Raw genomic sequence first — 22,955 nt, forward strand, 5'->3', positions numbered from 1 at the left:
CTTGAATTGAATAATCACCTGACAATCCCATCTATTATTCCATGTCCATTTGTTTTTTTTTCTTTACTAGCTAGTACTACTCTTGATTTCCCCCGCACGTTCAATTTCTCAACTCGACTTACGGCCTGAGACCGTGCGCACTGTCGATGACAGCCGCGCTATCCACCTGGGTAGTTTATGGTGCGGATATATAGTTACATCGAACAAACATACGACCCCGGAGGACCAAAAATAAATGTATTGTGCGCCACTGTGCTGTCAGAAAACTCTAGTTGAAAGTCGGAAAGAAATGCACCTCAAACACGCAGACAAGAGAGAGAGAGAGAGAGAGAGAAAACAGTGCGATCCTGGGGGCTATGCGAGGATTGGAGGACGAAGAGACGACGACCCTTCCGATCGACTAAGTTCGATCATTCCCCAAGTGGATAACCTACTACGTTATCATCCGATTGTATCGCAAAAAAAAAAAACGAAATAAAAACAAAGGGAAGGACAGATAGACAGAGAGGAAGATTGCAAGATAGCAATGGCTAATGCACGTCACACATCGCTCTTATATTTCTCGGTTTGTGGAACAAAAGAAAGAGGCACACAAAGTCCTTGATGTTGCGGGTCAAAAGAATGTTTTCGGTTTACGTAGTACATGAGATCCTACGCTGACTGAGAATACGGTACGCAGTTTATTTATTCTTGTACTCTTCCATCCTTTTTAAAATATTCTGCGCCTGTGTAATTTAACGGGCTTCAGCCGCAAGGCTGCTACTGTTGATAAGTGTGTAAAAACGTGCTAACGTAGACAATGGGGAGATCGTAAAGCCGGAGATGAAGGGTCAAGTGCCGATACGCGATCTACGCGGAAAGAGATATTTTCGAGGGTCAAAGACAAGACAAGTTTGAAGATAAGAAGAGAATCCTGAGATGGAAGGACCAAGGTTCTTCAATGTCATAATTGATTGAATTCCGTCGGAGCAGAAGGGAAGAAGCCTCAAAAAGAAAAAAAGGAAGTTTCGTCTTAAAAAATGGAGATGGCCTGACTTGATCGTCATGCAAAAAAGCTGCTTCAGGTCTATTTACAAGTCAAGTAAGTCACTGTGGCTCTGGGCACCAATAAAAAAAGAAGATATAGGTCTGATGCTTGAGTTAACTTTTCTTTTTAAAAAAAAAAAAAAGCTCTTGAACACACTTGGCTAGCGTTTGGATTCCAAAGTCAACAGTTCGATCGGCACGAGAAATAATACGTCGTTCAAGTGTAGCTTGTTATGTAGGACAGGCCCAAAATTAATGGCCAATCAGCGTGAAGGTTAGTGCGCCTCTAATCGGTTGTTGAGCATGATTCATAATTGAGCTTCTTCTTGTGTGTTGGCCGTAAAAAGTTGTTAGTTATCTGTCACGGTGGTGATCACGGCGTGCTTTTAACTTCTGTTGGAATGTCCCCGTTAAGAGACCGACCGCGGACAAAGTAGAGTTTCGTTCTCAAAGACCCCGTCTTTCAAGAGCCATTCATGAGAATGAAACTTGATGAACTCGGCGGGACTTCATCTCTGTGAATGTGTGTAACTTTGGGAAAAGAAACTTGAACTCCTTGTTCTATATTCTTCTTTCTTGCTTTCGTTACGTACCGCATTTGATTTTTCACTATAGTTTGAAACGCAAGTTACTATGTGTGTTCCGTTCAATTGAAATTAGGAGCTCCGAACATTGGATAGACCTTCACCAAAGAAGATCAAGCCTGGTTTTTGATGTCATTCAAACTCGCAGCGAGTTCCTGCTGCACATGACGTTTTAAAAAGGATCCATGTCGATTCAAAGTCAGACTTGCACGAGACGGGTCAATTTCGAATGCTGGTATCCCGGAGGTGACGCGCTACGCCATCATCTCTTTTTCATGACCGAGTTTCCGTGGCCACCCCTTTTGTGCATTAATTATTCAGACTGAAGGGTACAGCTTGACGTGACGTATCTTTGGCCTGCACGATGACGTGAAGAAAAGAAAAAAGTACTGACACAAACCCAAAAGGAAAGAACCCAAGAGAAAAAAGAAAAAGGGTAAAATTGGAAAAGAATCCAACAGCCTAAAGGGAGAAGCCGTGGGATTAGGAAACCAACTTAAAGACGCAACGTGATCCATCTTGTTTTGTGGATCGGGAGGATTTCCTTCTGGGAATGATTTGGAAACAGCCCCCGTGTTTAGACGCCAAGATGATTGACTGCCGGCTCTTCGACGATGCCACCGCCCGCGTGATGAACACTTGAACAGCCGGCCGGCCACGCAACCCAAAACATCTCCATTCTATATTATTGCCTTCTATTTTGATTACTCTTTTTCTTTTTCGGGTTCTAATCTAAGCTTTAGTTTTACACACAAACATAAAAAAGGAGGGAAAAAGGAAGAATGCTGTTTGAGGTTTCAAAAGAAAAGTCAATAGATCTTCAACGACGCGTTGATTTACGGCATGAGCGGTACGTGTCCAAGACGTCGTCCTTTCTAAAATTCGAATTTCTAGTTGCCATGAATGATATAAAACTGAACTTCATCACACTTGAATCGTTGTTGGCAGTGTTCCTGGCAAGACGTTTTAGTGTGGAGTGGATCATTTGATCTCGGGCTATGAATTCGGACACTTTAGTATTGTATCCTAAAAGGAAAGCTGGTATGCGTCAAGCAAAGAACCTGTCCTTGATATATCCATTTTATACGGTTTTTAAATATCTTTTTTTGTTTTTTTATGGGCAGTACTTTTATCGATATCTTCCTCGACGTAGTGCGCCACTAGTACGAAAGAGGGCTCGAGCTGTCGAGTAGAGCTATAGAATTTCTCCTTTGAAAATAAAAAGCCATAAGAGGTCGCCCACACCGAAAAAAACAAAACAAAACAAAACAAAACAAAATAAAACAAAACATAGAGCGTTCTATTTTGCTAACGGGGTAAAAATTCATAGGAACGAACGATCATAATTCCTATGCACGCGCGTTTTTAAACCTAACGGCGGGTTGGGTGTGTTAATCATCCAACGGGAGATGAGAGACGAGTTCACTCTCTATGCCTCGCAGTGCAGCTCACGAACCAGAATCCAGTTATCGTAACGAGTTTGCAAATGAGATGGGGCAAAAAGAAAAAAAAATAACTCTGGATTTCAGCCGTTAGTTGTTTTCAATGATTCAATGGGCATCCTTGACGTGATGGCCAGCAGCTTGGTACTGCAGTACGTTCCACGTCCAGCGCATCCGTTCTTTTTTTTTCTATCTGCATATTATCGTTAATTACAGATAACGACCAAAGACCGATGCGGATTTGCATGCAGCTTACATTTGCAGGAGCCAGATCGTAAAATAAACAGCGGGCCATCCGTCTATTCGTTCGACGTTGACGCCTCGTACACATAAAAAAATAAAATAAAGAAACGCATATCCGTCACCGTCTGTCTCCGTGCGCGGCTTGGGTCAAATCACATAACAAACAAGCTCACCGCATACACAAAAGAACGCTAATATAACATATCACTCGGTTCCAAGAATAACAGCGTGAAAAAGAAAAAAAGGTCCCATCAATACAAGATGATAGGTTAAAAAAAAAAAAAAAAAAAGGCGGGCGAGTGCTGGGCAAAGTGCCTGTTGTTGCTCACACCACATCGCCAAAATCCCATCAGTTTTATTTCTATAAAGAAAGAAAAGTAATAATAAAAATAAGAAATAAAAACGTGTCTGAAAAGACGAAAACAGCAACGCACTTGGCATGACGACAGTAAAAATTCTACTGAAATGTGTAAATATATTTTTGTTAGAATTACTTTTCCCAAGCCCATTTAGAAATTTTAACAACTACGTACAATTGGTTATAATCAAAGAAATAGAAACGGAACAAATCAAGGATTTTTGAACACACACACACACACACAAAAACGAAATGAGCAAACAAAACAAATGAAATCACCAACAATTGGTTATTTGTTTGCGCATCATTTTGTTTCGATTGTTCTCGCTATGTGGTTGTTGATCAAAGCGATTCGGTCATTAATGAGATCTTAGAAAATCAAAACCGAAAAATGAGGCTTTCACACCGATTATAAGGCACCACTCGATTAAGAATAAGGACAAATTGGGTGCTGAAACCCATTTGTTGTTAAAGCTTCACATACAAAGGCAGCATTTAAAAAGAAAATAAAAAGGATAAAGGGCCATTGCCAATAAAAACGAAAACACAATCATCCATTTCCTGTAGATTTTGATTACTATCGCTTGTATTCCTTTTGTTTCCCCCATGGCATAGTATAGCATCTCGCTTCTTTAATATGAGAACCTATTACGATAGAGGCACCCTAGTAGGTGGTATTTATAAACGAGGCGTGCGGATAAGAACGAAACACACAAAAAAAAAGAGAAAAAAGCAAGGGAAGGTTGACGCCAGAAATTCCCATCATCACCCGTTTACACATTTCACGAGTCCTCTTTTTTCATTTTTCCTCACTTTATTATTATTTTTTTCTTTACCACGGTTAAAAGTAGGTAACGCATCGTTGCCAGGGATTGTTGTCCCCTATTTTTTTCTTTCCCAACATTCGTTTACGACATACTATACGTTTTTCTTTCTACATATTCGACAGTTTTGGCTCCTGCTAACATAGCCATCAGGCGCAATCATACAATAACCCGACTTGCATATATACATATAAAGAAAATAAGAATTTGTATGAGGTAACATAAAAAGATAGGCAAGAAAAAAAATATCATCTTGGTTGGTTTCAGTTTTTTTTTTTCATATCTTTTTATTTGACCCCGAGCTGCGCCTATCGGCATGACAAACTCTCATCAAATTGCCGCCGCTGCTAACAAGCACGCATTTTTTTTTTTGTGAGCGTGTGTGTGTATTGAGAAAACGGATTCTTTTACCGGTTCAAACCTATAGTCACTCATTTCATCTAGCATTCGTCGACCTCTAGAAGTTTCAGTCGCATTGCCTGAATGTGATTGAGCCACGCAAACGTTGACATGTACAAACGATACAATAACAAAATTGGAAGCCATTCAACTTTAAAAAAAAAAAAAGGGAATATATTGTAGAGATGAGCACAGGAAGTGACCGGAGAGATTGTACGTTACATCATGGGAGCGATCCAGAAGCATTCTGGCGTATCGAAAATTATTCGTTTAACAAGGAATCGTATTATACAACCTCACAACCGGTCTGAGATAATCGTAGGGAAAAGGGAGGGCATGTCCCGGCTACCCAAGGCCATCAACATCCGGCCGTCTGATATAACCACAATGTTAAATAAGGCGGACGGGCACGCACCGTCTCACTGGAAAGTGGCAAAAAGAAAAGAAACGAACAAAAAACAGACCCACAACAACTACAAACAAGGCAAACTGTATTGGGGTCCGCAGAGGACCTCATCGAGCCCAACTCTTTTTTTCCCTTCGTAACGTAACAGTTAGAAAACGAAGGACATCACATCAACGATCACAACAACAAACGCCTACTTGTTGCTACGTAAAAGTCTTGCTTCACATAGAGAAATGCTACCATCAGAGGTTAAGGCTATCGAATGAAAGCCGCAACGTTTCATACAGTAGAACCAGCAAAGCAAAAAGCAGGCAATCAACAGTATCGAAAAATTACTCACGGCCAAAAAAAAAAAACTCAAGGCAATGGGCATGAAAGAGCTTTTCCCAAAAACCGACACCTTGATTACTTTAACGTAGCGTTCAGCGAGCAAAAAAGTTAAGAAAAATGCCGCTCTTAAATCAACTTCAAGTTCCGTATAGATACACCTCGCATTCAATCGTTGAGAAAGACAAACGAGCGCAAACACACAACAAAGATTGGAGTAAAGTAAACAGTGCTAAACTTTTCGAAAAGAAGTTTACATCCGCAGCCCAAAGAAATTAAGCCGCCAATTCATTTGATTTTTAAGAACGACGTAGCAGCACGCGACACGACGGGCATATCAATAAGGAAGAGCAATAAATCGCAAGGAAGTGGGGACCCATCCTTACACTTGGTCCATGCGCTGCAAGGTCATATACCGCGTCGAAAAGCCGGAACGAGAGAGCGGAGGACCGTAGAATTTACAACGAAAGGTGCAGCTGCCGCAGTTCTAGCTGTAATTAAACAGGACCTATGGGGAATATTTCTTCCAAGTTCATCTTGTCTTCTTCGCTTTCCCTTCGTAACATTAAAGAAAAAAAAAAAAGGGCAAAATGTTTCAGTTTCTACCCGGCCGGTTGATATGCGCACGTTCCGCGCCCAGGAGTCCGCATTGCCGAGCCCTACCCTTCCAGCCCCCGATGGCAATTCGAATACGTAATCAGATGGTAAGTCTGGATGTCTAAATCCGACGACTTCCCTGAGCGTGATTATTGGTTTAAGAGTCTCTCACTGGGGGGATTTGACAAAAAAAAAAGGGGGGAAGGGAACCATCTATCGGTATATAGTTTATCTTTGAAGTAGGTAAATGCATCGCCTTATCTACTCTTGCCGCCGTCTATTCATACGACATCCAACCAGATGTTGACACTAATAATATTATGCTGCTTTCATTCCTTCGCTCTTTTCCTTAGATTCTTTACTTAAATATACTTATTTTTATACTGCTGAGAATGATGTTTTTCTTCTTCTTTTTTTAGATCTTCGTTCTAGAAGAAGAAGGAGAAGAAAACAAGCGAAAATGTCTTAAGGATTTGCAGCATTGGAAAAAAAAAGCATCAACTGATGCGAGAGCAACGAGTGAAACGGTTGTGAAACAATGAGCTGATGCTCTACGCTCTTCTTTCTAGAGGACAAATGACGAAAAGAGGTATTAAGTCTGAAAATCTTGGTTGAAAATGTTAAGTTTCCAACAGATTTAGACAGCGACGATGTTGCTTCTCAAATCTGTTGAATACTTTTTCCCAACATGCAAATAGCGAAAGGCAGCACATAAAGAAAGTGTCACATCAACAGATTACCCACTTCACGTGGAAGCCCCGTTTCAGCAAGAGAGAAAAAAAATAAATTGTTTGACTAGTTGATTTCTGTTCGTTTTTTTTTCTGTAGCTTAATCCTTGAAGGTCTTAGATTTCTACAGAGTGCTGAATCAGTAGAAGGCCCTTTATCAGGCGAAAACCAATTGTTTCTCGGTAAGCACATTTATACACACAGTCAAGAAATTCTCGCGCTGGTACGTTAAGCGAACCCTTGAAAATACGTTGACTTTGTCTCCGCAACGTAGCATATTGCATTTCCGTGTAATTGTTTTATTGAAATATGAGAAATTTCCCTCGTACACACGTTCTCCTCGCTTTTTAACGCTCACAAAGTCCTATAAACGATTGTTTTTTTATTCATTTTTCCTTTCTCGATTTTTTTTCTCCCGAAAATTTTACCGGATGGCCAAACATTTCTCACACCGTTTTCGATGGGTGTACAGATTTTTTTTATTTTTTATTATTATTTTTTTTTTTTTAAAGGAAGAGCGTCGTGTAGGCGCCATTTACATACGCTGGCATCGCATGGCAGCCATAACTAGAACCTCAGAACGTAAAAACGAACTGCAAGTCGACCGTATCGTCGAATAAATGGCTGTCGATAAACTTGATCCGATTTGCATAGCACGTACACTGCGCTTGAGACATTGACGATTGGCAAAAGAAAAAGATCTCGAGAAACACCGAGAACATCTTAAAAGAGTTACGTAAAAAAAAAAAAAAAAAAAAAAACACATACACACATAAAAAAAAAAAAAAAAAGTAAATCCCAAAAAGAGTACGGATTCAGTGAAGAAAGTCTGAGTCTGTAACGTTGCCACCGGGACGGAAACAATCGATAACAGTCAAGATATACGGGTTTTAAGTTGCGCTTGGATGACGAAAGCGACCGTCACCGGCATTGCAAACGAGAACTAACTGCATCGGACTTGGCCGTAATGGAACTTAAAAGGATCAAGCAAAGAAGCAAGACGTCAGTTCTGTGATCTACGGTCGACTGGGTACTAACAATAGTAGCGCATAAATCAAACAGGTTGAAAAGCTACGGAGAAATCAGAAAGACTAACAACAACAAAAAAATTGTCAATTAAAACTCGTGGTTTTGACCTCCAGTTGAAATTGGACAGTAAAAAAATCTGAATCGAAAATGACGCAGAAAAACGGAACAAAATATAAGCCACCCCTTACACTGAAAACTTTAAGCTTTCTCTCCGCTCTACTTCTTGTTCATCAGATAATGAGTTTCCAGAGTATAATACGCATTTACTTATATAGGTCGAGGAGGACGCACGGAAGCGGAACCAAAATTAAAGTAAACTTGACCGAACGATCAGCTAAAATGATTGACTTCGCCTACGATTACCATCACGACCCTGACCATCATCATCATTTTCATCAGGCGTCGGTCGGTCGTCTTGCTGCTTCCTGTGTTTGGACACTAGGTTTTTCGCTCTTCCGGCGTCATTAGGACCATCTATCGAAACGATGGCTACTGCAATCGGAACTAAGCGATTGACGTGCTTGACGTGCAGTCTCCACAATCGACGCAATGCTTGAACGCTATTGTAAAAGTATTTTCCTTAAAAAACTCTTCCTTTTTTTTTTTTTTTTTTTTTTTTTTTTTGAAAACATAAATTGGGTTCTGTTTGTGTTCGGTTCGATCAGGGATGCATCAACGGTCCACAGAGATGGAGAAAAGGTGGAAGGCGAAGTAGAATTCGATTTAAAAAAAAACAAAAAACAAGATAAGATCTAAATAGATTCAGGAAATGCCAATAAGGTCAACTTGCCATGAACGTATCTCCATTTTCAACTAATGACTGTGTCGCAATTTTTTATTGATCAAAGTCAAACAGAATCGAGACGTAATCAAGGTCTACGGACGACATTCATTCGGGCAAATTGCTCCCTTGCATCACAAGTCACGTCGCACTTTGCTGCCATGCCGCTATGTCTAATAAAACTACCGGATTCTTAGACAAGGCGTTAACACGACGGCGTCAAAAAGAAATCAAACGACAAAAAAAGAAAAAAAGAAAAAAAAAAAAAAGGCCATCACCTAAGGGCCGTTGGTTTTCTCTTCAAACAAGCGAGTCCTTTTCTTTCTTCTTTCATCAATGCGTAGAATACGTCGCCGAACGACAGCCCGCCTTGATTGTTACAGGTTTTCGTACTGATGACTAAAATTAATGGAGATATGAGGAAGGTAAAACACTTGCCAAAAATAAAAGAAAAAAAAAAAAGGAAATTGGAAGAGGAAAAAGAGCTGAAGGCGCAAGAAAGCAAAGATGCGTGAAATGGCCTACTCATCAAGCCGGGCCAAACTTCCCATGGGATTGTTGATTGCGACGTTCTCGCTATTGCACTTGCTGCATACGCTCAAAGAACGGACAACGAAAATTAATGGCCGGATTCAAAAACATTGTCGTCATCTTTTCCAATTGAAGTGAACGTGGGAAATAACGACGCCATCGAATTTTCAAGGTTCCTTCCCGATTCAACGACTCCGGAGCGCCCTCCAAGGAGGCGGACGGGAGGGAAGGATCTAGTTTACATAAACCAAAGTGTCTACGCTATTGTTTGATAACGTGATAACAAGTGGAAAACTAATGTCACAAGAATCAGGTGGCGATATGCCAACAATAAAAAAAAAGGGCCCCTATGGCAATTGGTATTTTTTTTTTTTTTTTGTTCGATGGTCGATTCCTTGCCGGAAGGTCCTTATTTTTTTTCTTTTCTATTTAGACAAATCCGAAACGCTTGCCACCTGTGCAACGGGGCGGCAACGTGCAATGGCGTCGTCACTGGACTGTGAATTGTTAGCTGTCGGAACGACAAGAAAATCTCGTTGCCAACCCAGAACAAAAAGAAAATAAAATCAAATCAAACAGCAAAAATTTACATAAATAAAAAGAAAAAGCAATAAAGAAAATGGTAAAAGATTGACGACAGTATACGTTTGCGCAGAAGCTTTTGCAATAATAAAATAAAAAAACGGATTGTTTTTTGGGTTGGCTAAACGAACCAAAACCCCTTGTCGAAGCTGCAAATTCTTTCGTAAAGCGAGTCGGTATTTTAAAAAAATTAAAAAAAAAGAAAATAATGGAGAAATTCCGGAATTTTTAATAGTCTGCACAAAAAGAAATTTTTGCGTGTGCGTTACGTGGCGGAATTTCGTAATCATCGTCATCAACGAACCGAGTGGGCGGTAGAGTAAAAGCTCGCGCTAGCCCATCAAAGGAAGGAGAAGAAAAAAAAAATATATATATATATAAATAGAGCCGAGTCGTCAAGTGTTGCGAATATGAGTTGAAAAAGAAACCCAGCATCTGCCAGTTGTATAAGGAATACACTCAAAAAAAAAAAAAAAAAAAAAAAGAAAAAGAAAAAGAGAGACAGGAACAACGTTGTTAAAAAAAAAAAAAAGAATGCCTCCTTTCCTCCCCAGCTCGGCGGATGCCTGAATTTACATTTGAATGTGAAAACGTGTGAGCTGTCTGCATAGCACCTGACGGGCCAACTACATTAAATAAACAAAAGACTGTTTCGCTCTTCGTGCGAACGATGACAACACAGGAAAAATAAAGCGAAAATCAATAAGAAAATAGACGTCACGTCTACTTTGTCTGAAACGAGTAAATATCGTTTACGTACCCACAAATTCCCCGGGTTTCATTTTTCATTTTTAGGGGGGGGGGGGGGGGGGGGTTCCGTATTTCTTTGAATTTCCTATATACCATCATTTCCAATTTTTTTTTTCTTTACGGATAGCAGGGTTGGGTGGGGAGAAATCTTTAATTAAGTTTTGGGTCATTATGCCAAGCCTCCGGAATTCTTTCGCCTTAAATACGTATTGATAATGAGACAATGTAGGACCCAATCCTCCCTTTCTCCCTCCGCCAGAGGAATAGATGAGAGTTGCAATATACACGAGAGAGAGAGAGAGAGAGAGAGAGAGAGAGAGAGAGAGAAGCTCGACATTTCATTATGAGGCTTACATTTCGTATAGCTCCACAATCATCGATTCTTTCTCATTGCAGCAGCCGGTGCAGAGAGAGAGAGTTATAGTCTTACATTCTCTTTCTTTTCTTTTCTTTTTTTTATTTATTTATTTGTTTATTCGTTCAAATGTGACCGTGCTAACGATAAGGAGCCATCGGCTATGGCTCCTCTTACACTCGGCGCTAACCGGATTTCGACAATCATTGCCGTTCAAGATTTTTTTTTTCTCTTTCACCCGACAAACGCACGCCCATCCGTTTAACTCCCGCCTTCTATCCCAGTAAAAAAATGAAAACGGGACATTAAAATTGTTTTTAAAAAAATAAACCTCGACTGATTTATGATTTCCTAGTTTTCGAACAAGTTTTTCAACTGCGATGCAAACACACTCCAAAGTTCTTTTGGCGTCAATCTGTTATCTGCCGTTTTGCGTATCACTTCGGCTATAAATCCAACGTAATTTCGACTCACGCAAAGGCTTCGGCAGGTGTTATGACGCTACGGTAATGACCCAGGACGAACGACGATGATAATGGGCCCCATGATGAATGATGCCGCTGTTTACCATCTTCAATATATCCCTCGCAGGCCCTTACAAGTTCACAGCCGTTTACCAAACGTGAAAACGAAAGCAATTGGTCCGCTCGCCCAAAGCCATCGCTTTCGTTCGTACGTCAAACAAGATTTTTTTTTTTTTTTTTTTTAAAGCACATCGTTTGACTGTCATGAGTTATATATATTTTTTTTACAACGCGGACCGTGCTGTGCTGCAACAGCAATAAATCTTTAAGGCACTCTCGGGCTAGCAAAAAGCGACGCAGTTGCTATGACAACAAGGGGAGCCCCAAACGGCTTGCGTAACTTGGCCCACGACGTCTATATGATTTTGTCATTGTCACGGGCTGCGAAATGTATGCGATTTGACAATCGCGCTGACCCGGCAACAGTTGACGACAAACGTTTCTTTTGACTGAAAAACGCAATCAGTTTGCAACCGAGAACAATTGCAAAATTAACACCATTGTAATAATGGAGAGAAAGAGAAAGAGAGAGAGAGTGAGAGAGAGAGAGAGAGAGAGAAGGAAAAGAGAGAGAGAGAGGCAGCCAGCAGAATAAATACGACGAGTCAACATCAACACATAAATGTAGGCTATAGTACAGTCAGCAATAGTTGCGCAAATCCCAAAAGAAGAGGGTGGCAGACAAGACAAAGAGCTGTTTCTAATGAGCAGACCAATTAGTGAGAATCAGCCTCTCAATCCCCCGGTAGTACGACACACACACACACATAGACGTAATAATCCTAAAGCTGTTAAATGTACCGCGCATGAAGGAACGTCTGCACGGTATGAAAATTCCCTCTGGTGATTATCTGTGGCGGATGTCCGACCCCAATGTCTGTGTGTGTGTGTGTGTGTGTGTGTGTGCGTGTGTGTTAGCCAACAAAGTGCGGCTTAGTAGATTCAGTGGGGATAACAGACCGCGTTTATCGACTCGTTTCTACGGCTCGTGAGTATGTGTACAGTCACTTTTGAAAAGCCGACCTGGAACGCACACACTGCGGTGCACGACCATTGGACAACAAGTTGACGTCATTTGCGGTCACCGACAACTTCTTTCTCTCACAATTTTTTTTTTTTTTAAACTGCGATAGCAAACCCCCCCAAAAAAAACAACGTCCGTAGTTCATTTAGACGGACGGAAAAAAAAAGCGCGGCCGAGCGGAAAACGGCAGATGTACTTGGTATATACAGGTACATTCAATTCACACACTCGTCGCACGCCATTAATACGATATTATTCATCCGCTTTTTTCTATTTCCGTACAGATACCCTCCCCTTCCCCCCCTTTTTTTTCTCTTCAATTAAACGCTTTCGTCTAGCCGAGGATTTCTCAGCTCCCTTACCACCCACTTTGAATGTAAGTTGGTTAAGAAACAAGTAAGCTAGGCGGTCGGTCGTTTACCTTTAAAACAAAGAAAAAAAACGAAAGTGAAACGAAAATTAAAAAAAAAAAAAAAAGAAACATGGATAAAAATAACAAGGCAAAAGGTGAGAAAAACGATAGTTGAAAAAAAAAGAAACCAGAAAAGGCGGCCGACAATAAAAACAAAAAAAAAAAAAAAAAAAAAAAAAAACAGGGAGATAATTATAGACATCGTACCGCGCATCTGTTACTACGTCTAAATGCTCTATTCTCTTGCTTATTCATTTTTACTACTTCGCTTTGTGTTCTTCGAATTTCCAGAGATTACCAACGGAGTTCCCGACCCAGACGCTGTTGTTGTTACAGCCCACACAAAACTGCGTGTATACATGAGCGATGTCCCTTGTATTATTACAACGCTATTTTTCAAGAAAAATAACAGAAATAAAAGCGGTTTTTTTTTTTTTAAACGGATGTCGTGTAGAAAGAAGAACAAAAAAAAAAAAAAATGATTGATTTAGCCGTCTTTTTGCGCCCAAGAAACGAATATATGTATGTAATAACATGTTAATGCGAAGTAATAAGAGAATGGAAGAACGAAAGAAAAGAAAAACAAGATGGGAGTCCGGATGCTAGCGCACGTAATTCCATTGATCGAAAAAAAAAAAAAAGAAAGAAAAAGACATACGTGCAACGTCGGTCCGTATGTTTTTTTTTTCCTTTCCCTTCGATGTGCAAATACAAAAAAAAAAAAAAAAAAAAAAATGTAACACCTTTGAGGACGAGACGGGGTATACTGTATGTGGAATGAAAACGATTTGTTCTCCGTCGTTGAGTTTCTATACCGAGTCGGTCATCAAACGAATGAGATAAGAAAAAAGAAAAAAGCAGAAGGTGGCAACATCTGCAACGTAGCTGCAACATAAAAACACCTAAAAATAGTAGAAGCCTTGCCAAACGAACTGTACCGAGAATGAAACGTTTGTCAGAAAAAATTACAAACAGCCAATCCCAAAAATAAAAATGAAAGAGGTAAGCCTCGTACTTATTTTTTGTTTTCTAACGTGAATTTCATCACGAAGAAAAAAAACAAACAAAACAAAACAAAAGCGGTCATCCCTTTAGCTAAGAAGGAAACTTTCATTTTGGTGGTCAGAACGGGTGTAGACAAACGATGAGATAAGCTCCCGTGGCTAAACCTCTTCATGTCCAAAGATCGGATTAACTTCCCATGTTTTCCTTGTCGTCCCTTTTTTTTCTATATATATTTTCTTCTCTCTCCTTTATTTTTTCAACACGCATTGGCTTCTTTTCTTTTTACTTCACGAAGGCAAAAGGAAAAAAAAAAATATATAGGGAACTGACAGTAGGGAACAAAGAGCTATGGTGACTCGTGACTCGAGAAGATTGGGCGGGCGTGAATTCTTATCTCATCTAGCCAGTAATTCTCTGTTGCACGGCGTTTCATTGAATTAGATGGAACATATGGTGAGTCGTGCGTAAGGGTCACACACACACACACACACACACGCAGGGTTGGTGGTGGTAGTGTTAGCCGAAGCGTTCGTTTTCTCATTTCTTTCTATCGGACGCGAAAAAAAAAAATAATAAATAATGACATTGCAATACATGTAGATCACGCCATGTGTTGGCATTTGGCGAGATGCTACGAGACTCGACTTTGCCCAAAAACTAAGCAAAAAGATTTTTTTTTTCTTTTTCACTCTTCAGAATAAAAGAAAAACAAATGAAAAGAGACGTGAAATGAAATGTTCTTTTCAACATCCCTGGATTATTCTTTTTTAAAGGAGGAAAAAAAAAATGTGAAGTAACATTTCAGAGGAAAACGCATTGAGCGTGTGATAATAACGCGTTGGCAGGCACGTTATTATAGAAAAAAAAAATAAAAAGAGAGGCAAACATCATAATAACTAAGAAGGATATGGTAAGTACAATAGTCTCCTATCCTCCATTATTCCATATTCGAATGACTAGTATTCAAAGCCACGCCACATTGCAACATGATCGAGAGAGATAAGCGAATTCCGCACTCGTTTTCTGCGCTCACACGCATCCGAAAGACACCCATGGATTCGCAGTTGTAATGGAATTCAAGACAAACGATGACACGATATATCATTTCAATCAAGCCCTCGGCTGATTTACGTGTAGCCCCCCCCCCCTTCCCTCCACCCAAAAGAAAAATAATTTTAAAAAATCGCCACTTACTTGCAGTAGAATAATCTTCCTTCTTGCGTCATGTGGGCCGTCCATCCGCACTTGAGTCGATTCTTGAACGGTTCCGTTTGTTCACCGGACGGACGGGTTGCAACATCGGCTTTGATGTCGTCGTTCTCCGGTTTAGCGGCAACGCTGGCTGCAACATTTAAACTCACCGTTGGTGGACTCTCTTGGATGTCGGTCGCCTCTTCTTTGACGGCCGCGTCCTTCACTTCCGCCTCGGCCACGGGCGCCTCTTTTTCCGCCGCCGTCGTCGGCGCATCTTCGGTTGCCGGGCCGGCCCCGATTTGGCCGTACCACGGATTTAGAAACATTGACGATGGAGCTGCAGTTTCCCTTCGGGACACGAATTACTTAGCAGTAGAAGCAGCTTCGCGACGATGGCTCCCGTCTACAGCTGCATAATAAAAAAAAAAAAACGGAAACAATTAGTCATTTTTGCATGGCGCTTTCGTCAGTGTGACCACCGTCAGGTGGCAAAGATGGACAGACTAGAATTTGAACAATAGAAAACCGGAGGCATGCACTACTCGTCCAAGGCAGCCGTTACACACAACAAAAACAGCGGGCAAACCCAAGTCCGTGATGGCGACTGTTCCGCAACCGGAACTCTTTGACGTGAAATACATCATTTGCTCTTTTCTTTCTTTTTTTTTTTTTTTTTTTCAAAACTTCCTTTTTGCTTTCTTCACCACGGACTGTTTTGAGTGAAGACGAGGTTTTTTTTTTTCTTTCTTGGCTTGGATGAACGGAGCCCTCCCGCCGCTGTGAGCTGGCAGATGGCCGCTCAATTCATGCGAACAAGGATCGTCTCTTTTACTCTTTCCATCCGAAAGCGGACAGACACAACCCGGCAAACGCCCCAAAATTGATGACGCACACGACACAATGAGACATAACGTCTGTGGAGAAAGAAAAAGAAAAAGATGTGAAGATGCGACACGGGAATGATGACGGAGAATACAAAAGGAGGGCGAGAAAAACTAAGATCACGTCTTCGTCTTGTGAAAATCAAGTCTTGCTCACACAAATGGCGATCCATTCTTTGCGAATGGAGAGTTCCCTACTACCGTGTGGTTAATGTTTTCACTGATCGAAGGAGGAAATTAAACTGGATCAATTCACCTCGCAAAAAAAAAAAGAAAACTAATTAAATCAAAGAAATAAATACAGGCTCGATTGATCTTCATTTATTGCCCCAGTTGCCGAGCATTCCATCGCTCGTTGCGCAATCGATGAGATCCTTAAAAGCGGACATCTATTGCATCACAACATGTGAACGACTCGATCGCTAAAAGAAAAAAAAAGAGCCATGGAAATGGCTGGTTGCTTTTTATTGATATATATATATATATATATATTTATTTTTAATCTTTCTGTTTGTGGTGTAATGTATGTACATGCACACTATGTCTTCGCTGGCGTTCAACATCGTCTCCATCATCTTATCTCGACCTTATTGGTTTCTTTCTATTGCTTATTGTGATGTCATTCGTTTCTGTGCACCCTTCGACCGCCATCTCTGAAGGAAGAAAGCAGCTCGTTTGCTGATGATTGATGATTAAAACATTCCAATCATCTCGCTCTCTCTCTCCGCAATAGAAGTAGAGATGCAATTCAACAGACACGCCTGATGGGGGGGGGGGGGGGTGTGCCAGCTTGTTTCTCAAGGAATAACAAGCTACTTCTCATAACGAAAAACAGAACAAGAAAAAAAAAAAGTACTGCAAAAAAAAAAATCGAGGAAGCAAAAAGAAAAAAAAAGAAAGGAATTGGAAAATATTCAAATGAGACGGGTAAAAAAAAAAAAACTGTTCGTTTCCACATGCTCCCGTTTGCGATTCCATTTCTCGATTTATTTTTCCCTTTTTATTTATTCGATCACGAAAACGAAATTGAAGTTTCCGCTCATAGTTCTACTCTACGTAATTTTTTCTTTTTCTTTTCCATTTCAAATAGAGACGAGGAAACTAGGCGTCAACCAACGTCGCCGCAATATCAATGCGATTAAACCCCTGAATAGAAATCAAGCGAAGCATCACAATTCCTAGGACGGGTTGTCGTTTTTCCTCCATTTTTTCTTTTTCCTTTTCAAAACAAAATGATTGAATGATTGACTGCACCTAACCAGAAAATGTTTGTATTCGTATACACCGCCCTTTTGCAGGTGATAAAAAACAACGATATCGGTTTACCGTTAAGCCCGTTCTATCACACTTGTCAGACCGCGATCAAATTTTTTTCTATTATTTACGGCACATCAAGACACACAAACACACCAAATACATCGGTCGATTCCGGCCAATGGCAACGCCCTCCGATGCTTCGTGGCCTTTTCGCAAAAGAAAAACGAAAAGAGCCACACCACCTTAACGCAAAATCGAATAAAATGGAGACACAATAAATTTGACTTCATTTGGTATGCACATTTTTTTTTTTTTTTTTAAGTTTATACCATGAGCAGATAACGACAGCCCAGGAGGAGATGTCGCGTCCACGATCGAGCGTGAAACAAACTGAACGCACGTAGGAATAAAAGTTCAGCAATATCTTGTAAGGCCTCACGCCCCTTGTCTTTCGTGATGGCACATGTGTGTCGACGTGAACCACTCCATCCCTAGTACCCCGTCTAAACAAAATAGTTTGTTGTCTCGCAACTTCTGCTAGTCGATTTCTTTCGAGGGCTCTTTATTTAAAGGTCAGCAAAAAAAAAAAAAAAAAAAAAAAAAAAAGGGATGTATGCACGTTGTCTTTCTCGTCTGGATCTCTTTCAGTCAAACACTCGCGCACTTGTACACGTTCCTAAAAAAAAAAAAAAAAAAAAAAAAAAAAATATATTTATATAAAAATAAATTCTTATAGAAAATAACTCTATGGCTCTTTTCTCGGCTGACTGCCGCTGCTGTGCGTCGGTTAAGGATAGCGTCTCTCAAATACAGTCGATATAAAATTAGATTCTAAGCCTTCATTTTTCTTTTTTCTATTTAGCCGGAAGCTTTTTCCAACACGTAGAGAAATGAGATAGACAGTGATTATACAGTATAATGGTATACTATATATTCCTGTGTGTACATATGGTATATGTTCTGTTTGAGGAATACGAAACGAGAGGGACGGCCGCTCACGAATAGATCCACTTTTGAAATTGAAAAAGCCGGCGGCTGAATGAACGCCATCGTTCCTCTATTTTTTGTTCCCACCACAGGTGGACGATGGATGCATGAACAACACCTGATGGTATACACACACACACACACACACAGAAAAAGAAGCTCGTCACGCTTAAATTTTTTTTGACCGAAAAGATAAGAAAAAAAAAGGGGGGGGGGGGGAGAGTTAGACGTTCTCGCTCAATTCGACTTGAAAAGAACGTCGTCGGAATCGCCAGCCGTGGCTGATATTCCAGGCTATTCGACCATAGACCACGTCGACCAAAAAGAGAAAAGAAACACCCCCTAAAGGTCTACGTTATTTCTTTTCTTTTTTTTTGTATATGTGTGTTAACCAACAAGAAAAGAACCGGAATATAAAAAAAAAAAAAAAGAAAAAGAAAAGGGTAGGCATCAAAACGGATGACGAAGCTTCGACCTTGACGACACACACGACAGCACGCAGCAAGAAAAAATTAAATGCTTAAGATTTGTGGTCTTAACGTAACTAGCGGAGCATTGTTTTCTTTCGATGGGTCTTCCTACCGACGCTGAGCCAAGTCGAGAAATCCAACGAGTCAGGTACAAACGGAGCGCTGCGAAATCGTCCAAGCAAAAACTGGTACACAAAATTATATTTCTTTTCTTTTTTTTTGTTTTGCTTTGTTTGTTTGTTAAGCCTTTGGCCGCACATTAAGCGCTTTAGTACCAGGCACTCGACAAGGGAAACCGGATAAACAAATGTCGCCTTCGACACTGCTCCGCCGCATAGATGGCGGAATGTTATATGATAAGAGGAGCGGCCCTAAAACAGCGACGTGCTACAGTTCAAGAAGGCATGCGCGCACCTACGTGCTGATGCGCGTTCGCCACCCCGTTCGTCCCCAGACGTATTATAGGCCTATTTTACTCTCGTTCTAGAAGTCCTGCAAAAACAAGGAAGAATAAATAAAAAAAAAAAAAAAAAAGGCGGGGAGATAAAGGCTTGTTATTCCCGGATGATTCCAATCTCCTCCCAAAAGGGCAAAACTAAAGATTTTTCAACACCAAAAAGCACTGCTTCTGGTGAAGAAAAAAAAAAAAAAAGCCAGGCCGAAAAAACCGAAACCGAATGACGTGGCAGCAGGTGTCGCATTTGCATCGTTATTCTTTTTTTCTTTTTTTTTTCTGTTTAAAACCACGGCCAAGTATGATGAGAACAATGCTATTTCATTGGCTCTCGACTATTGTAAATCGGCAACGTTTATTCGCGAAAGAACTACATTCATTGATTTCCTATTTTTTTCCCTCCCTTAGCCATCCAAATACATTCATTTCGAACAACATAGTTGTCGCGATACTAACAGCAGTGATGACGATGATGACATTCCATACACGCGTGTTGACGGCGTCGTTTTTTTTCTTTCTCATTCTCATTGCGTTCGAAAATTCTCGTGAAACCAGTTAAAGGAAATCCATCAGAGACGCACACAAAAAGGCATACACTAATCACGCGTTCTGTCACGATTTTATGAATACGCCCAACGTACTATGTGCTTCCATAAAAGAGATACAAAAAGAAAAAAAAAAAGCTTTGAACGATCAAAAGGGTAACAGCTGTGCAGCGTGATGGTCGCATACATTGCAGCGGGCCCTTATCAAATTTGGCCGCAGCAGACTGGTATTGAGCCGGCCATTCTCTCACTCGGCGGCCACAACGTTGGCTAAGACATTAAACGGGACAAATCAAGAGACACACGACGTCAATGTAAAGCTTTTTTCTTTTTCTTTTTTTTTTTTTTTCGTTGAGTCGTTTGACCGCTACTCACTTCTTTTCTTGTTAAATATTTTAGCGATCGATAGACTTTGAAACACGATAGAAGTGTCGTCTAGTAACACCGCCGAGATTGCGAGCGTGAAAATGGGAGGCTGTTGGATAACCAACGCGTAAAGGGGAACGATAAAACAGCTTACTTAAAAACTTTAATGCCAATCCAATTTTTCTTAAGAAAAACAAAACATATGGTTTTAAGCAGTTTCGCTGGAATTGGGTGCGAAGGGTACGAGTTCACAGAGAAGCTTGCTGTCTAAGTTGGGATTTTTTTTTTACACCTCTTGCATGACAATAATTTGTTTACTCTATGCTTTAAAGTTGATACTGGATGCGAGAGTATATCGGAAAGCCAAACGTAAAAGCCCAGCGAAGGAATGGCACGTAGTCGATCGGCTTAAAAGTGCAAGTTGGCTGCACTTTTGAAACGTTTTCTTCGCCGATTTTCTCTCTTAAAGATGTAATTGACACGAACGGGTTGTCTCTAAAGCTCCTGCGAAGATGTTGAGAGAAATGAAAAACGCACACCAAACTTCAAAGGGCAGGTATAATGCTTGCAAATACGTTGATCCTGGCAAAAAGGATAACAACAAAATACGAGTCCACCAACTTGTAGTTTTTGCCATTTAGAACGTCCTGTCCCTAAATAATTAACTGGAATTTTTAGTGGAATCGTACGGTAAAAAATAGTTTGGCATTCACGACTCGCAACGCAAGCCGTTGAAAAGAAGCAACGAAGACTTTCCAACGAGCAAATAAACCGTTGGCCAATAACAAATGTCAAAGGGGGAGAAAAGAGTCTACACAAACAAACTGAATCACTGTAGTTAAATGCATTTACACACAAAAAAAATATATATATATAAGCCACCCTTTCTACACACTGAAAAAGAAGAATAAGAGAACTTGATTTCCGTTTTTCTACCCTTATTTTTTTTTTTTCCCGAAAAATTCTACTTCGTTTCGGACGTTACAATACGACAGAACCTAGGAAGGACAAACCGCCATCATCGTTTTTCGCCTCGCAATCGAATTAGAAAACACGCAACGCATAACAATAGATTATTCTTCCATCTGTACGTTCAACTGCATCGGTTCCGCAGTTCTAACTGATAGCGGATCTTATACATCGAACATCCCCGTTGAAAAAAAATAAATAAATAAATAAAATAAAATAAAATAAAATAATATAAAATAAAAAATAAATAAAAAATAAATAAATCTACCCAAAATCCAATACAACCGAACGCAAAGTTCACCCTTTTTTCCAATTGTGTCGGCAAAGCGTCGAAACTATTGCCATCAAGAGTCGCTACAGTCATCAAAGAGAGATTGCCAACGATAAAATAAGGGGAAAACTATTCGATCCTCCCCCCCCCCTCCTTGACGTATTTATACATGCTCGCTGTCGTCAACATACAGGCACTTGGGCACGCGATCACAAGTCTATTAAGCGTCCGATTCGTCTGCGTTATGTCTACCGTTTGGATATCGATCGTTCCAACTACGTACAAGGGAGTTATTATAACGAGCTCGTGAGGTCCCGAAGAACGTACCAATCACCCCCACTGAAAGGAAAACGCATAGAGACGCGCCACGTTTCGTAAGTCGAGGGAATAAAGAAAAAAAAAAACAAAAAAACGAATGGGTTTTCATTGCGGCTCGTCACGACATATCGCTGAGCAAGTCGATACAGAATGACGATATGAAAAAAAAAAGAAGAAACCTACCAACGAAGGAATCTTGCAATGCAGTCCAAAAAAAAACAAAAAAACAACAGCATTTATCGAGTGTTATTTTATGTTTGTTTGCTGCCCCCCCCCTTCTCCCTTGCGTCCCGCAACTGGAACAATAGAAACTCTGGGCTAACTGATCCGGCTAAGAAATTCTGAGCTTTCAAACGTATCAATTGTACGTTAAATGAAGCTCCGGTTTTGGACGAGTCCAGTTGGAAGCGGTTGCAAAACGCGCACAAGAGAGAAACAGCTGAAGCGACATTTATTTTCGGGGTTTGATGCCAGAGTGAGCACACGCGTTTTCACGGCACCAAAAAGGGTAGCAGCCGTGTGAGAGATTGCCTGATGACGACAACAATACGACAGAGCATCAGGTTGAGGCCAGCGACGGGCAACAGCCGCGCTGCAATTGTGCACTGTCAACTGTTCCAGACGGCTATTTTCTCATCGTTTAAAGGGACGGATAGAGTACGTAACAGCAGGTCCGTAAAAAATAGAGGGACCTCGATAGGATTATGCACTAAAAAGAAAAATCCGTAAAATGTTTTTTTTTTTTTTTTTTTTTTTCTTCTCTTTTTTTAAGTTACAGAAACAACCGACAGGGAAATAAAAGACCGCTTTTAATAGTCATCGCGTTTCATAAAACCTACACGCATTCATCGCGCCATCAAACAGTCAAAAAAAAAAAGAAAATGCAAAATAAGCTTTAGCGCACGGTGCGCAGTAAGAAAACAAGAAGAAAAATCTCTTCGCCTTTTTAATGTCGAGCTTTCAAATCGAAAAGCGGATCGCGGATTTCAGAACGATGGACGTAGATGAAAGTCGCAGATTTTTCTTTTTAAATCGTCTTTTGTTTTCAAATGTTAATCTCTTAATTTTGGGAGGCAGAGCTTCTTTTTTCTTTTTATGACGGATGACGTTGACGTGTCGTACGGTATGTGCCCGACATTGGAGAACAACATATGTCATTTCCGGCAATGAAAAAAAAAAAAAACGGACTGTGTTTTGCTTGATAAAACGGGCAAGGAGACGAAGAAGCAGATAAAACGGGAATATATCATTCCATTCCGCACCAAAAACCGTGGAACAATACGACGAGGCCCGTTGTTTTTCCTTTAAAAAACAA

General features: G+C 40.5%; 1 protein-coding gene across 2 annotated transcripts in view; it reads right to left on the reverse strand.

Annotated features, from left to right (window-relative positions):
- Positions 1-22,955, reverse strand: part of LOC130704499 (uncharacterized) — a 65,965-nt gene that overhangs the window by 25,191 nt on the left and 17,819 nt on the right. The window contains exons 1-2 of one of the 2 annotated variants that reach the window (XM_057508433.2): positions 18,830-18,846; positions 15,123-15,531 (exon numbers count right to left, since the gene is read on the reverse strand). In XM_057508433.2, the coding sequence (XP_057364416.1) occupies positions 15,123-15,448 (326 nt within the window). In that variant the 5' untranslated portion in view covers positions 15,449-15,531; positions 18,830-18,846. Of the gene's footprint in view, positions 1-15,122; positions 15,532-18,829; positions 18,847-22,955 lie in introns of those variants that run through there. The other variant, XM_059494752.1, reaches the window with a different exon arrangement.

The sequence above is a fragment of the Daphnia carinata genome, chromosome 3, assembly GCF_022539665.2.
Source record: "Daphnia carinata strain CSIRO-1 chromosome 3, CSIRO_AGI_Dcar_HiC_V3, whole genome shotgun sequence".
In the NCBI taxonomy this organism is placed as follows: domain Eukaryota; kingdom Metazoa; phylum Arthropoda; class Branchiopoda; order Diplostraca; family Daphniidae; genus Daphnia; species Daphnia carinata.